At 49.1% G+C, this 16,629-nt stretch overlaps 1 protein-coding gene across 1 annotated transcript in view; it reads right to left on the minus strand.

Moving 5' to 3' along the window:
* The window catches only part of WDR66 (WD repeat domain 66), an 80,885-nt gene that overhangs the window by 21,944 nt on the left and 42,312 nt on the right, over positions 1–16,629 (minus strand). The window contains exons 12-17 of the mRNA XM_011948591.1: positions 16,147–16,320; positions 14,700–14,884; positions 10,167–10,281; positions 9,125–9,288; positions 2,009–2,099; positions 1,654–1,797 (exon numbers count right to left, since the gene is read on the minus strand). Of these exons, the coding sequence (XP_011803981.1) occupies positions 1,654–1,797; positions 2,009–2,099; positions 9,125–9,288; positions 10,167–10,281; positions 14,700–14,884; positions 16,147–16,320 (873 nt within the window). The remainder of the gene's footprint in view (positions 1–1,653; positions 1,798–2,008; positions 2,100–9,124; positions 9,289–10,166; positions 10,282–14,699; positions 14,885–16,146; positions 16,321–16,629) is intronic.

The following is a 16,629-nucleotide window of genomic DNA, read 5'->3' on the forward strand; positions in this document are numbered from 1 at the left end:
ACCTTGTGATCCACCTGCCTCAGCCTCCCGAAGTGCTGGGATTACAGGCGTGAGCCACTGCACCCAGCCTACATTTCAAGTCAGAAGAAACACAATCAATTGTACTTTATTTATTCATTAATTTTTTTGAGACAGGGTCTCGCTCTGTCTCCCAGGCTGGAGTGCAGTGGCACAATCACGGGCACTGAAGCCTCCACCTCCAGGGCTCAAGTGATCCTCCTGCCATGGCCTCCTGAGTAGCTGGGACCACAGGCACAGGCCACCACACCAGGCAATTTTTTTGGGGGGGATGGGGATAGAGATGGGATCTCCCTATGTTACCCTGGCTGCTCTCAAACTCCTGGGCTCAAGTGATCCTCCCGCCTTGGTATCCCAAAGTGTTTGGATTACAGGCGTGAGCTGCCACACCTGGCTTAACTGCACTTTAAACAATAGTTTACATGAGGAACATTTCCCTGAGATGCTTCTTGACCCTGCTTGGGGCTCCTTGCATCTGGGGGTGCTTTTGCGGCACGGTCATGAGGGATGGCTGCACCCTCCGTGCTCCACAGCCCAGACAAGCACCCACTTCCCAAAGGTGCCCCATTAACATCTGCTAGGTTAAGAGCAACTAGACAGTGAGAATAACAATGATGATAATAACTCCCTCCCTTCCCTGAGCTCTTCCTGTGCACCCAGCACCATGCCCAGGGCTGCGTAGGCATCAATCCCCTCCTCAAATCCTATGAGGCTGGCCGGGCGCGGTCGCTCATGCCTGTAATCCCAGCACTTTGGGAGGTTGAGGCGGGGGGATCACTTCAGGTCAGGAGTTTGAGACCAGTCTGACCAACATGGTGAAACCCCGTCTCTACTAAAAATACAAAAATTAGCCGGGCATGGTGGTGGGAGCCTGTAATCCCAGCTCCTCAGAAGTCTGAGCCAGGAGAATCGCTTGAACCTAGGAGGTGGAGGTTGCAGTGAGCCAAGATTGTGCCACTGCAGTCCAACCTGGGCGACAAAGGAAGACTCCACCTCAAAAAAAGAGAAAAAAATCCTATGAGGCTGGTCCTCACTCAGCAAGGGGCAGGGCTGAGACGGCAGCCCCAGTCTGTCCAATTCAACACCATGGTTGCAAGACCCATGCTCTAACCAACGCTGAACTTCCATGAGGAGCGTGCTTTTTAGAAACAGCATATCTTGGCTGGGCGCAGTGGCTCACGCCTGTAATCCCAGCACTTTTTGGGGCCAAGGCGGGCGGATCATGAGGTCAGGAGATCGAGACCATCCTGGTTAACACAGTGAAACTCCATCTCTAATAAAAACACAAAAAAATTAGCCAGGCGTGGTGGCGGGCACCTGTAGTCCCAACTACTCAGGAGGTTGAGGCAGGAGAATGGCATGAACCCAGGAGGTGGAGTTGCAGTGAGCCAAGATCGCACCACTGCACTCCAGCTTGGGCGACAGAGCAAGACTCCATCTAAAAAAAAAAAAATAGCATATCTCTACCATAAGGCAGTTACTTAGGAGTGCATCTGAAATGCCCAGAACCGTCTTTCTGATCCATTTATGCAAGAAAAATGTGCAATTTTTGCTTTGACCTATAATGTTTGTTCCCAGAGGTTGTTTTTTATAAATAGCACATCCCGTTGCTGCTCTTGTTTTCATTCTCCCTACCTTCTCTTCAGACGGGTAAAAGCCAATGGCTCTCATGACAAAAGGAAGCTCTGACAGGCAAATGTATTCTGACACCTTTCTGGTCTCCATCGTGTCGATGCCTTGACTGCGGAGCTGAGAATAGTAGAAGTAGTCTTCTAGCTCCTACACAGGAATAGAATGGAAACACAACACACGTTTAGGCTTCAGTCTGAAGGCATCCATGAACACTTCAAGGACGTTTTCTAGAAAGTACATTTTAAGCTCAATGGGGGAACAAAGCTTCAGAATAAAGCAAGAAGGTTAACCCCGGGCACATTTGCTTTACAAACTTAACTAGATGTTACCAGGAAGTGTTTACTCTAGGGACAATTACCCTGTAGAATTTTCCTTCCCGGCCACCAGACAGCAGACCATAGAATGGGGTCAAGTCTTCACCCCCAAGAGAAACCGCTGCCTCCAGGACACTGGAACAACAACAGAAATGTCCCTATTAGAAAGCGCTCAAGCGTGAGCATGGCTCAGAAGGTGGTCCGCACAGCACTGCGGCCCTCTGAAGGGTATCACAGCGCAGATACAGTGAGGGTCTCTACACACTTGTTAAGAAAAGGTCCTTTAAAATGAAACCAAAACCAGAAAATTCCATTTCAAGCGTGGAACTCAGAGGTAGAGGGCACCCGCCTTAATCATGGTGATATTCTCTTGGTGATGACAGGGCAGGTGCTTAGCAATTTGTCTGCAATCTTTGGGGAACATGTGTCTCCTGGGGGTGGGGGAGGCATCTGTGTCCTGAAACCACAATCCTCCCAGACAGAGGAGCCTTACCCGCAACTTTAGATCCACAAACTATCAGAGTCAAAAGAATGGGATATTATACAAGTGGACTGCCAACACTAATTGCTTCCATAAAAACTCAGGAGACCACAGGGACCCATGCCAGTCAGATAAAAATAACCCTCTGCTCTCTAACACAAGGTCAGATTTTCCAAAAATAGGCCCTTTCAATGGTAAGAAAACCTACTTTTGTATGAGACCAACTTTGCCTCCTACAAAAGGCTAATCATCAGAAATCATTCTAATAATCCACTAACTGGATTACTGCTAATCGGGCGATTAGCCTCTTTGCTGTGACATCAAACACACCTCACGTAGACCACAGTGGGGAAGTGGGGAAGTGTCCAGAGTGTGGAGTCACACAGACATGTGTGCAAGTCCCGGCTCTGCCCCTGGCAGGCTGTGTGACTCTGGGGAGGTGACTTGACCTCCCTGGCATCAGTGTCCTCCATTATAAAATGAGAAGATTCTGCCTCGCAGCATTGTTGTAAGAATTAATAAATGCATACCCGGTATACTAGTCTGTTTTCATGCTGCTAATAAAAACATAACTGAGACTGGGCAATTTACAAAAGAAAGAGGTTTATTGGACTTACAGTTTCACATGGCGGGGGAGGCCTCACAATTACGGCAGAAGGTGAAAGGCATGTCTCACATGGCGGTGGCAAGAGAGAGAATGAGAGCCCAAGTGAATCGGGTTTCCCCTTATCAAACCATCAGATCTCATGAGACTTATTCACTACCATGAGAACAGCATAGGGGAAACTGCCCCCATGATCCAACCATCTCACACCAGCTCCCTCCCACAACATGCGGGAATTATGGTAGTGCAATTCAAGATGAGATTTGGGTGGAGGCACAGAGTCAAACCATATCATTCCACCCTGACCCCTCCCAAATCTCATGTCCTCATATTTCAAAACCAATCATGACTTCCCAACAGTCCCCCAAAGTCTTAACTCAATTCACATTCACTTAAAAGTCCACAGTCCGAAGTCTCATCTGAGACAGGCAAGTCCCTTTCACCTGTAAAATCAAAAGCAAGTTAATTACTTCCTAGATAGAATGGAGATACAGGAATTGGGTAAATACAGCCATTCCAAATGGGAGGAATTGGCCAAAACAAAGGGGCTACAGGCCCCAAGCAAGTCTGAAATCCAGCAGGGCAGTCAAATCTTAAAGCTCCAAAATGATCTCCTTTGATTCCATGTCTTATATCCAGGTCACGCTGAGGCAAGAGGTGGGTTCCCATGGTCTTGGGCAGTTCCATCCCTGTGGCTTTGCAGGGTACAGCCTCCCTCCTGGCTGCTTTCATGGGCTGGCATTTGGTGTCTATGACTTTTCCAGGCAAACGGTGCAAGCTGTCAGCAGATCTACCATTCTGAGGTCTGGAGGATGGTGGCCCTGTTCTCACAGCTCCACTAGGCAGTGCCCCAGTAGAGACTCTGTGTGGGCCCTCTGACCCCACATTTCCCTTCCACACTGCCCTAGCAGAGGTTCTCCATGAGGGCCCCACACCTGCAACAAACTTCTGCCTGGGCATCAAGGTGTTTCCATACATCTTCTGAAATCTAGGCAGAGGTTCCCAAACCCCAATTCTTGACTTCTGTGGACTTGCTGGTTCAGCACCACATGAAAGCTGCCAAGGCTTGGAGCTTGCACTCTCTGAAGCGACAGCCCGAGCTCTACATTGGCCCCTTTCAGCCATGACTGGAGTAGCTGGGATGCAGGGCACCAAGTCCCTAAGCAGCACACAGCATGGGGACCCTGGGCTTGTCCCAATAAACCTGGTCAAAACAAAGGCCTCCAGGACTGCGATGGGAGGGGCTGCCATGAAGATGTCTGAGATGCCCTGGAGACATTTTCCCCATTGTCTTGGGGATTAACATTTGGCTAGTGGTTACATATGCAAATTTCTGCAGCCAGTTTGAATTTCTCCTCAGAAAATGGGTTTTTCTTTTCTGTCACAGTCAGGCTGCAAATTTTCCTAATTTTTATGCTCTGCTTTCTTCATAAAACTGAATGCCTTTAACAGCACCCAAGTTACCTCCCGAATGCTTTGCTGCTTAGAAATTTCCTCCGCCAGAGGCCGGGAGTGGTGGCTCATGCCTGTATTCCCAGCACTTTGGGAGGCCGAGGCAGGTAGATCACGAGGTCGGGAGATTGAGACCACCCTGGCTAACACAGTGAAACCCTTTCTCTACTAAAAATACAAAAAATTAGCCAAGTGTGGTGGCACACACCTGTGGTCCCAGCTACTCAGGAGGCTGAGGCAGGAGAATCGCTTGAACCCAGGAGGCAGAGGTTGCAGTGAGCCAAAATTGTGCCATTGCACTCCAGCCTGTGTGACAGAGCGAGACTCCATCAAAAAAAAAAAAAAAAAAAAAAAATTCACCCACCAGATACCTTAAATCATCTCTCTCAAGTTCAAAGTTCCACAAATCTCTAGGACGGGGCAAAATGCCACCAGTCTCTTTGCTAAAACGTAACAGAGTCACTTTTGCTCCAGTTCCCAACAAGTTCCTCATCTCCATCTGAGACCACCTCAACCTGGACCTTAGTCCAAAGCACTATCAGGCTTTTGGCTAAAGCCATTCAACAAGTCTCTAGGAAGTTCCAAACTTTCCCACATCTTCCTGTCTTCTTCTGAGCCCTCCAAACTGTTCCAACCTCTGCCTGTTACCCAGTTCCAAGGTCACTTCCACATTTTCAGGTATCTTTTCAGCAGTACCCCATTTTACTGGTACCAGTGTGCTGTATTAGTCCATTTTCAGGCTGCTGATAAAGACATACCTGAGACTGCACAGTTTACAAAAGAAAGAGGTTTATTTGACTCACAGTTTCACATGGCTGAGGAGGCCTCACAATCATGGCAGAAGGTGAAAGGCGCGTCTCACATGGTGGTGGCAAGAGAGAACGAGAGCCAAGTGAGACAGATTTCCCCTTATCGAACCATCAGATCTCATGAGACTTATTCACTACCACTAGAACAGCATGGGGGAAACCACCCCCCAACCAGTCCAACCATCTCCCGCCAGGTCCCTCCCACAACACATGGGAATTATCAGAGTACAGTTCAAGATGAGATCTGGATAGGAACACAGAGCCAAACCATATCACAAGGATTGGAGGCAAAGTTCTTTATTTTCCTCCTGTAATGAATGTTTGTTAAGGTGTGGGGTGGACTTAGAAAGCCCTGGCTGTGAATCCCAGCCCCACTGCCTCCTCCATTGTTGGGCAGTCATCGGACCCCTTGGTGTTAGCTTCTTGGTATGTTCGATGGGGATAATAGTGGTGCCCTCTCCCAGGATGGCTGAGGATGAAATCAGATGATGCGTGGAACTCACTCAGTGCAGGCCCCGGCCCTGAGAAAACTCAGCACAAGTGGTTGGGATTGTTGCAGCCGTGGAAAATGGGTATCAGCCGCACCTACACCTTTCTTAGGAAGAGTTTGCTATGCACTGTCCTGGGTCCTCTCACCGAGGCATGCATAAACCCACAGGTTGGCTTAAGGTCTGAGGAACCTGGGTATTCTCCAGGGGTGCCTGAGGGCCCCTCCAGAAGGACTGTGTCTTCCCCACTTCTCAGCTCAAATATTAGGCCATGGAGGCAAGTGTCCAGCCGAGAGGGCTCCCTCTCTGTGGCCTCCAGGCCAGGCCCAGGCCCGATCCCGACAAGCTCCATGAGTGGCAAGGCCACTTTTGCCACGTGACTCTGGAGCTGGGCCAGGTAAAGACCGGAAGTGACAGAGAGGAGCCTGTCCCCACCAGGAGCCCCTGAGGGGAAAGGCTGGCAAGAGCTCCTGGTCCTCCGGGAATAGCCTGCGGCTCCCGGCCCCGGTGTTCAAAGTTCCACTACATCCCCTGCCTCCTGGCCACCATCAACTGACCCCAGAGGGGACTGGGGGCTGCACTGGGATTTCTCCAACCCAAGCTGGGAAAGAGACGCCTTCTGTCTGTGGTGAGAGCTCTAATTTGTGAAATCTGGGAACTGTGGGCGGCCATCTTCCTGCTGAGTAAGGAAACCCAGTTCTGCAGAGAATGAAGCCAACAGCAGGGCCAAGAGGACAGCAAGTGCTGCGGGCACAAGTGTGCCACTGTCCATGACCTTCCTGCGGTGTAGCTACATGCGATCCCAATGACCTTCTCCTATGTTCCCTTTTGCCTAAATTGTGTTTCTAACACTTGCAACAGAAAAGAGGTCATTAGGGCAGAAAAGGGAAATGACACTGACTGAAAACCTGCTCTGTGCCCAGCAATCCACACAGTACTTCTGGGAAGGAGCTAGAGTTCTGAGCCCTGTGGCAAGCACACAGTAGGTGCTCTGTCAACGCTCCCTGCAGGAGGCGGAGGAGGAATGGTCTCAACTTGGTGGGAGGAGCCCCATTTAACAGCTGGAGGAACTGAGGCTCCGAGAAGTGAAGGGACTTGGCTGGCGTCATCCAGCAAGCAGGTAGTGACTAGCTAGGATTCAAATCAGGGTCTCTCTGCTCTTGGCTGAGCAGGGCAGCAAGATGACAGGAGGCAGGGAGGCTGAGCACAAAAAAGTAATGCGGGATTTTGAAACAGATGCCAGACAAGGAGAGGAGAAAGGGTGGCATGCTAGCATGGAAGGGGAGAAGAAGGGGCGTGCGGAATGAACCCTGAGAGAGGGATGGAAGAGGCTCTCCTGGGGCACAAGTGCCATGGACTGTGATGGTAGCAGTTGGGGCCAAGGGGGGCACTGACTGAAATGATCGAACGTGAGGGGATTTATCATCTTTATCTCCCCTACAACTCATGATCGGTAACTCTAGTAGGAAATTTTGTTAGTTACTTGTTTAGGTTTTTACATTTCTTTCCGTTAGTGAAGTGCTGATCATATTAAGTCACCAGAAGCAGCAATGAAGTGCTAATTAGTTTATAATGATCCTTTGTCCCCACCACAGATTAAATTGAAATTCTCAGAAGCCTGGACTCTGGCCAGGCGAAAGCTATTGGAAAGCAGAGATCTTTTTTTCTTTTTCTTAAATTTCTACCATTCCAGATCCCAAGATGACTGAGAAGAAAACAAACATTTTAAAATGTTCTAGCCGGGTACAGTGGCTCACATCTGTAATCCCAACACTTTGGGTGGCCAAGGCTTGAGCCCATGAGTTCAAGACCAGCCTAGGCTTGGTGAGACTCTCTATCAACAAAAAAATAATTTTTTAAAAGTTAGCCAGGCACGGTGGCATGTGCCTATGGTCCCAGCTACTCAGGAGGCTGAGGCAGGAGAATCGTTTGAGCCCAGGAGTTCAAGGCTGCAGTGAGCCATGATCACTCCTCTGTACTACAGCCTGAGCGACCGAGTCAGACCCTGTCTCAACAACAACAACAAATAGAAAGGAAGGTTCTGCTTGTCCCCACAAGGTGTGCCTTGTCCCTATGGTTCCAGGCAACAAGCCAGGGAGCAAGAAACCAGGCAGCCATTCTAAGGCCATGATCCCTTTTCAATGGGAGAGTTCACCTCCAGCTCCTAAATCCCCAAGTTGCCATGACCTGCTGTCTCAGGTGAAGGCGGGGTGGAAGTCAGAGCTGCAAGTGCAATCTCAAACACCGTGGTTCCAAAGCAGATTTAACTGGCTATTTTTGCTCATATTCAGGTTAAGAGTAGAAGCTTCAATATCCGCCATAAAGAGAAAGATGTGCACTTGGCAGATGGCAGGGGGTACACTGTGCTGGCAGCCAGGAATCAGGTTTGTTCTGTGAGGAAGGAAGGTGCCTCTGAGCTGTTTTTGCTCCTCAACGTCACACTGCCAGGAGAGAGGCCCAGGCGAGCCACAGGCAGCGCAGGGGCTTGGAGAAGTGGTCAGGAACAGGAACCGGCTGCCACGTGGATGACCCTGCCCTGCGGCAGCACGCTGAATTTGGGTAGATGAGAGGACAGTGTGGGTGCTTGTCCCCTCTTTATTAGGGAAGATCCTGAGCTCATAAGCAAATGCCCTTACAGGAAGAAGAGAAGAAAGGAAATCATTCACTTGCTGAGTACTTCGCTCTGTGCTAGGTGCTTTTCCCATATTAAACTACATGATCTTTACAGGGATCCTACAGAAGTCCCTATTATCACCCCACTTCGCAGGCAAGGACTCTAAAGACCAGGGATGTTAAGAAGCTTGCCCTAGGCCCCATAACCAGTAGAGAGTAGTCCCATATTCAAACTCATATTACCCCTTTCACCTCAAAGTCCACATACTCTCCAATGTTCAACTCTAGAATTCTCCAGCCTCGCCTCAGGCAGAGGTTCTCCGTTCAGAGCAGGGAGGGTGAGAGGAGGAGCCGAAAATACCCACGTCAAATGATCCTCTTACTATTTCCGTAGTGCATGCTTTGGAGGGTCAGCCTAGATCTTTCTAGCAGGTGTGGATATGCAGAGCAGAGGGAGAAGCATTTGAGGGAGCAGGGGTGACCCCAAGGTGCTGTCACATTGCCTGAACTGCAAACACCATTGGTCCATGGAACAGGACAGTAACTCCCGTCTGCAGAGTAATGTAAGCGATGCCACCGGGGAGCAACCTGAGGGCCAGGCCCTGTGACATCCTAGCACAGTACCTGGCACACAGTAGGGTTCAGTGTCTATCACTGTTGCTGAGTGAAACGGAGTTTCCACTTGATACCTTCCTTCTCGCCCCATTGTGTACCTTAAGGTGATTTTCCACTGCACCACGGAGCGATCGTGCCCTCCTGCGGTGAAGGCGTAGCGGCCATCACAGGAAACGGCCATGCCAGCCACCCCGTTTGGGTGACAAACAATAGCAGATGTCTTATGTGGATTGCCGTCAACTGGTAAGATCTGAAGTCCAACCTAGAAAGGAACACATAATTGGATATTCAGACTCAGGTAGCTGGGCCCGAGAGGCCTGGCACAATCACATGTCACCTCCAGATCTGTGTGCCAGAAGAACCTGTGTGTCTGGACCCATCTCTGAGGGTGAGAGCCACATATAATGTAGCTGGGCATCCACACACACCAGCTCTGGTAGGGGCCCTCGCACAGCTCGAACAGATACACAGAAGGGAAGCTTTCCTCCCTGCCTTCGTGGTCAGTTGTCCCGGGTTTCCCAGAATAAATCTCACAACCTATGACTTTACACTTCTTTTTTTTGAGACAGAGTCTGGCTCTGTCGCCCAGGCTGGAGTGCAGTGGTGCAATCTCGGCTCACTGCAAGCTCTGCCTCCCAGGTTCACGCCATTCTCCTGCCTCAGCCTCCTGAGTAGCTGGGACTACAGGCGTGTGCCACCTCGCCTGGCTAATTTTTTTTGTATTTCTAGTAGAGACGGGGTTTCACCATGTTAGCCAGGATGGTCTTGATTTCCTGACCTCGTGATCCACCCGCCTCGGCCTCCCAAAGTGCTGGGATTACACGTGTGAGCCACTGCGCCTAGCCAATTTGCATATTTTTATAAGAGTTTTCCCACGTAAATAAATAAGAAGGAAAATCCTTTGGTGGCCCAGGTATCTTCACTGGGAATATAGAAAATGCAGTAACTCTGCTCAGAAATGTCTCCCAAGAGTCTTCCTAACTCATCAAGGGCAATTTTCAGTATCACAGCTGACCGGGGTGGAAGCAGTTGGGCTTGGCTATAAACCCAGAACTCTCTGAGTCTCCTGATCTTTGGTAATCACTGCTGCTCATGACACACAGAGTCAAGTCCCAGAGCTGGAGAAGAGAGTGCTGTTACCTTGTCTCTGTTAATAAACACCAAGTAGCGTTTCTGTAGCTCTGCCGTGCTTCTCACTGGGAGGACTTGTGTTTGCTCAATAGGGGAACCATAAGCTGGCCCCATAAGCGTCTTTCTGAAGGCAGAAAGAGAAAGTTTTTTAAATTCCACAAATCTCAACATAGGTTTTAAGATTCTTCGGCCGGGCTGGGCGCAGTGCCTCACGCCTGTAATCCCAGCCCTTTGGGAGGCTGAGGCAGGCAGATCACAAGATCAGGAGTTTGAGACCAGCCTGGCCAATATGGTGAAACTCCGTCTCTACTAAAAATACAAAAATTAGCTAGATGTGGTGGCAGGCGCCTGTAGTCCCAGCTACTCAGGAGGCTGAGGCATGAGAATCGCTTGAACCTGGGAGGTGGAGGTTGTAGTGAGGTGAAATCATGCTACCGCACTTCATCCGGGGCGACAGAGCGAGACTGCATCAAAAGGAAGAAGGAAAAGAAAAGAGAAAAGTGAAGCGAAGCAAAGAGAAGAGAATAGTTGAGTTTTTAAAATTCCATAAATCTGGCCGGGCGCAGTGGCTCAAGCCTGTAATCCCAGCACTTTGGGAGGCCGAGACGGGCGGATCACGAGGTCAGGAGATCGAGACCATCCTGGCTAACACGGTGAAACCCCGTCTCTACTAAAAAATACAAAAAACTAGCCGGGCGATGTGGCGGACGCCTGTAGTCCCAGCTACTCGGGAGGCTGAGGCAGGAGAATGGCGTGAACCCGGGAGGCGGAGCTTGCAGTGAGCCGAGATCGGGCCACAGTACTCCAGCCTGGGCGGCAGAGCGAGACTCTATCTAAAAAAAAAAAAAAAAAAAAATTTCCATAAATCTCAACATAGGTTTTAAGACGCTGGTCGTGGGCAGAACACAGTGGCTGATGCCCATAATCCCAGCACTGTGGGAGGCTAAGGTGGGAGGATTGCTCGGGGTTAGGAGTTCGAGTTCAGCCTGGGCAATACAGTAGTTTCCTGTCTCTACAAAAAATTAGCCTGGTTTGGCGGCCTGAGGCTAAGGTGGGAGCATTGTTTGAGCCTGGGAGGTCGAGGCTGCAGTGAGCCAGTGAGCCGAGATCATGCCACTGCACTCCAGCGTGGGCAACAGAGTGAGACCCTGCCTCAAAAAAAAAAAAAAAAAGAAGAAGAAGGAGAAAATCTGTATCTCCACATTGCTGCGCCCTATCCCAAGATAATCGTGAGTAATAGTTTGGTGTATATGACTCAAGAATTTCTTTTGTAATTATAATTTTATATAAAAATAGAATTATGCTATTCATGTTTCATTGGTAATTTGCTTTATCTCATATTACATCTTTGAGATATTTCCATGTCATTACACAGAGAGCTGTCTTACTCTTCCTCCTTTTTTCTTTTCTAAAAGCAGCATCGTGTTCCAGTGTACTGACAAGCCATCGTTTAACTAATCCCCTATTAATGGGCATTTGGATTGTTTCCATTTTTAAAAATATTTTCAAACAAGACATCCTTTTACTTATGTCTTGGCATACTGTGTGAGTACTTCTGTGGGCTACATTCCTAGAAGTCAGAAGATATGATAAAATTTAATAGAGGGTGACAAAATTGCTTTCCCAAAAGGTTACACTGATTCACACCCGCCCCCAGCAGCGGATGAGAGTGCCCGTTTCCCTAGCCTCTTGCCAACGCTAAGCACTATCAATCATTTTTATCTTTGCTAATCTGATTGGTGAAAAAATGATATCTTGTTTTCATTTGCATCTTTGACATGCTAGTGAGCATCTGCTCATAGGTTTATTGGCCTTTTCCTGTGAACTGCCTTTTCATGTTCTTTCAAATATTTTTTAAATGCATTTTTAAATTCTTTTGGATTTATCATGAAAAGACAATTCCTTCCCAATTAAGCCACAGTTATGAGGCTTCCTTATTCCTACAGCTTAAAAGATGCTTTATTCAAGGGCTTTTATTCTGGAATGATGGAAATGCTCTGAAGCTAGAGTGGGGGTTACACAGCACTGTGAGTACTAAATGCCATGGAACTGTTTCTTTCTTTTTTTTTTTTTTTAAGACAGAGTCTTGCTCTGTCACCCAGGCTGGAGTAAAGTGGTTGGTGCAATCCCGCCTCACTGCAACCTCCACCTCCCAGGTTCAAACGATTCTCCTACTTCAGCCTCCAGAGTAGCTGGGATTACAGGCGCCCGTTACCATGCCCGGCTAATTTTGTATTTTTAGTAGAGATGAGGTTTCACCATGTTGGCCAGGCTGGTCTCGAACTCCTGACCTCAGGTGATCCATCCGCCTCGGCCCCTCCCAAAATGCTGGGATTACAGGCGTGAGCCACCGTGCCCGGCTGAACTGTTCACTTTCAAATGGCTCATTTTATGTTACATGAGTATCACCTTGATAAAATTTTTTAAGATGCTTTATGCTAATTTCAGATTGATCATCAATAGGCAGAAGCTCCCAACTTTGTGTCTAAAAGTCCCTCCTGCCTCTTTCCTCCAGTGAATGACCATTAGCAGGAACTTCAGGCCCCAGGTCTGCCAGCCCTCATTCTCCAGCTCTGCCATTTCAGTGTCTTAGGACTGCGCATATCCGAGAGATATTCTTTGTCCAAAAAGTACGTGTTCATTAAAAACTATGCACAATGACTCTGAAGTCTTTCTAAAGCTCCTCTTTACACATGCTTTCGAGTGTTTTAATCGCTTAAGAAAATTGTCCTGGATTTCTCTCTCTACCATAAAACATGGCATTTCTTAGTCATTTTTTCTTGTGCCTTCTGGGAAAGAACTGTTTAAAACAACAACAACGACAACAAAACATCCCGGGTGGTTCTGGCCTTTTGAAGACCTGTCTTATCTGACATACATTTCAAAACCATGATAGTCCTCAAGCCTGAGCCAGCTGCGGCCAGTTCCCTGACTTCCTTCTTCCAGTGGTGGTGGCAGTGGCAGTGGCAGTGGTGGTGGCTGTGGTGGATCACTGAAACATTCTCCCTTCCAACTTCTTCAGTGGGAGAATACTTAGCAGGGCTGTGGATGAGGGAACGGGATGACGGTGTTTGTTGTGAGGGCTCACAGGGGCCGAAGCACAGGGGCCCACGTGCATGTGCAGGATGGTGTCAGGAGGGAGGAGACACTGCTCTAGGATGCTAGGCGGTGGATGCCCTGCTCCTCGGATGCGGACGCCCTGCTCTACGGCTGCGGATGCCCCGCTCCCCAGCTAGTGTCTTCCCCGTTTCATGCCTTCCACCATCCTGTGCTCCTGACTCCAGCCCAGCCTCTCCCAGGACCTCCACACTCCAGAGCCTGATGGATTCCGACCCGAATGCCAAGCAGGCATGTGAAGCTTGCCTTGTGCAGTCTGAGCCCTGGTGTATCTCGAAGCTCTCCTTCCGTTGCCCCCTCATCTCTTTAAAGGCCCAGTCCATTCTAATGGCTTCAAGAGGTGTCTTCTCCCACACCTCCTTTTCCCTCCATTTCGCTTTGCCGGCAGGACACATCCAGAATCTGACCCCTCCCTTCTGCCCTCAGGGCCAAGCCGCCATCAGCTCTTACACCAGTTTCCCCAATCTTGCTTCTACCTTTGCGCCCCAGAGTCTGCTCTCTGTACAGAAACCAGACATCATTGTAAAGAATCAATCAGAACGTGTCATTCCTCTGCTCAAAACCCTCCACTAGCTCTCGTCTTACCTGGGAAAAAGCTGGAGTCTCCAGGGTGCCGTGTGCCAGGCACCAGCCCGCACCTCTGACCCGCTCTCCCACACCCCCTCCTTGCCCATTCCACTCTGGCCTCGCCAGCCTTCGCAGCATTTCCCGAACCCTAGACGCCCCCCATCTTCACTCATTGGCCCTTGCTGATCCACTGTTTTTCCTCCAACCGGGCGGCAGCCCCTCGCTTTCTTTAAGTCTCTGTTCAGATGCTCAGATGTCCCCTGCTCTCCAAGGCCTTCCCTGCCTCCCCATCTTTTTATCCTGCTTTTTCCTTTTTTTTTTTAATTTGCACAGACCTGATTACCACCTACCTACTACCTGGCTACTTGTTCACGCTATTGCATCACCTGCCCCCCACCAACATGTAAACTACACAGTGATGGAAACTGTTTTGTTTTCATCCTTGTCTTCAGCACCCAAAACAGTACCTGTCACACAGGGTGTAAACAAAGGAGTGCTAGCAATTAAAGTTACAACTCCTTTGAGACCCAAGAGTAAGAAAAAATCAAACAATTGTTAGTAGCCGGGTAAAACTATGTTTTTCCTAATGAGAGGAGAACAGGAGATAGCATCAGCAACTTTCCCAGGGCCCCAGGTCTGTGTCCTTCCTGGATTCTGCACATCTCACCTCCACACAGGGCCACATGACCTTGGTGAGAATTACTTACGTTATCTGTGCCTCAGTTTCCTCCTCTGCAAAGCAAAGAGGATGATGATAGTAGCCAAGCTGCTTGCAGGTCCCTGCGTGGAGACTTGAAACAGGCTGGGGGCAGAGAACTCGATCCACACCCCCTGCAATAGGAAGCTCCGGGTGCTTACCTGCACATTTTGGTGGTAGCATTAAAAAGCTTCACTTTGTAGCCACTGTTGCAAATAAGCAGGAAGAGTTCCCTGGTGAGTGGTGGGTACCAGACCATGCAGGTGGGATAGCAGCCCTGGTCTGTGCGGTGAATGTCCAGGACTTGCAGGTAGTCTTTGTAGCTCCTGAGAAGATCATACTCTATCTGCAGAGGAGTCCAGATGGACACACGTGAGGACCGAGCCAAATTAAAGGCTCAGCTAAGGAGCCCCAAGCTCTTGGGTGACAGCCTTTATAATTATCAGCCAACAGTGCTGTTCTCCGGGATATGGTATCAGGTCTCCTAACAGAAGACTTGCCTAGAACTGACACTAAGTCATCAATACTGAGAATTCACTATCCGGAAGACAATGAACTGAGTGCTCTAAAAATGTCTGTCATGTCATCCTCAGAACTTCCCTGCAAAGGAGTACTGTTGTGCCCATTTTACAGATGAGAAAAGAGATGTTCAAGGATGGTCAGAGTGGCTTATCCAAGGTCACATAGCTAAAAAGTGGCAGAGTAAAAATTCAAAAACTCAAATTTAGATCCAGCTGACTCCCACACCTGACATCTTACAGTTCTGTTATACTGTGTCACTTATTATCTTAGGAACTAATTCATATCTAAATCTCAGCCCAGCACTTGGCAGTCGCAAATCAGCAGGCGTTGAACTGGGTCCATACAGGTATGTTTTCGTGGGCAGGGCAGAATAGATAGATGGATGGATGGATGGATGGACAGACGGATGGATAGATGGATGGACGGACAGACGGATGGATAGATGGATGGATGGACAGATGGATGAATGAATGGATAAACTGAATAAAGGAAGGAAGGCAAGAGAAAGAAGGGAGGGGTGGGGGAGGGAGGGAAGAAGAAAGGGAAGGAAGGAAGGGAGGGAGGCAGAGATGGGGAGAGGAAAGGAGGGAGGGAAGAAGGAAGGAAAAACAGACAGATACACTGACTGGTTGATTTTGAATCCATTTCACCTGACCCTGTAATATCGCATTTGCCACTGTCCCTACCTTTTCCTCTTATCTCACAACATCTCCTAGTTTTCATATTTAGGTAGCAGCCTGGCCCCAACTGCTGGACATGAAGACAGTGTTAGTGAGTGTCGGCCCTCCCCGTGCTCACTGGGAGGCAAGGCCAGCTGCTTCCCACACTGTGGGGAACTCCCCGCTCCCTGCCTTCTGACTTGTTGCTGCCCAGAAGCCTCCTCGTCCAGAACAGGAATGCCCAGGTGGTGTCCCAGGCACGTTAAGGCAAAATGCTAACCTGGAGAGGTTTGTGATCCTTCACTGTGCACTCATTTTCTCCAACAAACACACATACTGTGCGCCTGGCTCTATGCAATATGCCAGGGATGTCACAAGAGTGAGACACAGTCCTGGTGACCAGGTCAACGAAAAGTAAATAGCTCACCAAGAGCCTGTCTGTCCCAAGGCTCAGCAGTCTAGGTTCATTGCTGTCCAGGTAAACCCCAAACAGGAGACTTCGAATGCTTTTGCGATGAGAACGAAGTCTTGCTAAGTACTCCCAGACCCTCTGTCCGTTTCTGACCACCAGCATGTAAACAGCCACAGTAAAACTTCTATCCTGAAGATGAGCAAAAGAGAAGGAGTTATCCTGTTTTACGTTTAGTAAATTAAGAATCATCATTATGGGCCGGGCGTGGTGGCTCATGCCTGTAATTCCAGCACTTTGGGAGCCGAGGCAGGTGGATCACCTGAGGTCAGGAGTTCAAGACCAGCCTGGCCAGTATGGCAAAACCCCATCTCTACTAAAAATACAAAAATTAGCTGGATGTGGTGGCACACACCTGTAATTCCAGCTACTTGGGAGGCTGACACAAGAATTGCTTGAACCTGGGAGGAGGAGGTTGCAGCAAGCCAAGATCGTAACACT

The sequence above is a fragment of the Colobus angolensis genome, unplaced genomic scaffold (genome assembly GCF_000951035.1).
Source record: "Colobus angolensis palliatus isolate OR3802 unplaced genomic scaffold, Cang.pa_1.0 Scaffold28, whole genome shotgun sequence".
In the NCBI taxonomy this organism is placed as follows: domain Eukaryota; kingdom Metazoa; phylum Chordata; class Mammalia; order Primates; family Cercopithecidae; genus Colobus; species Colobus angolensis.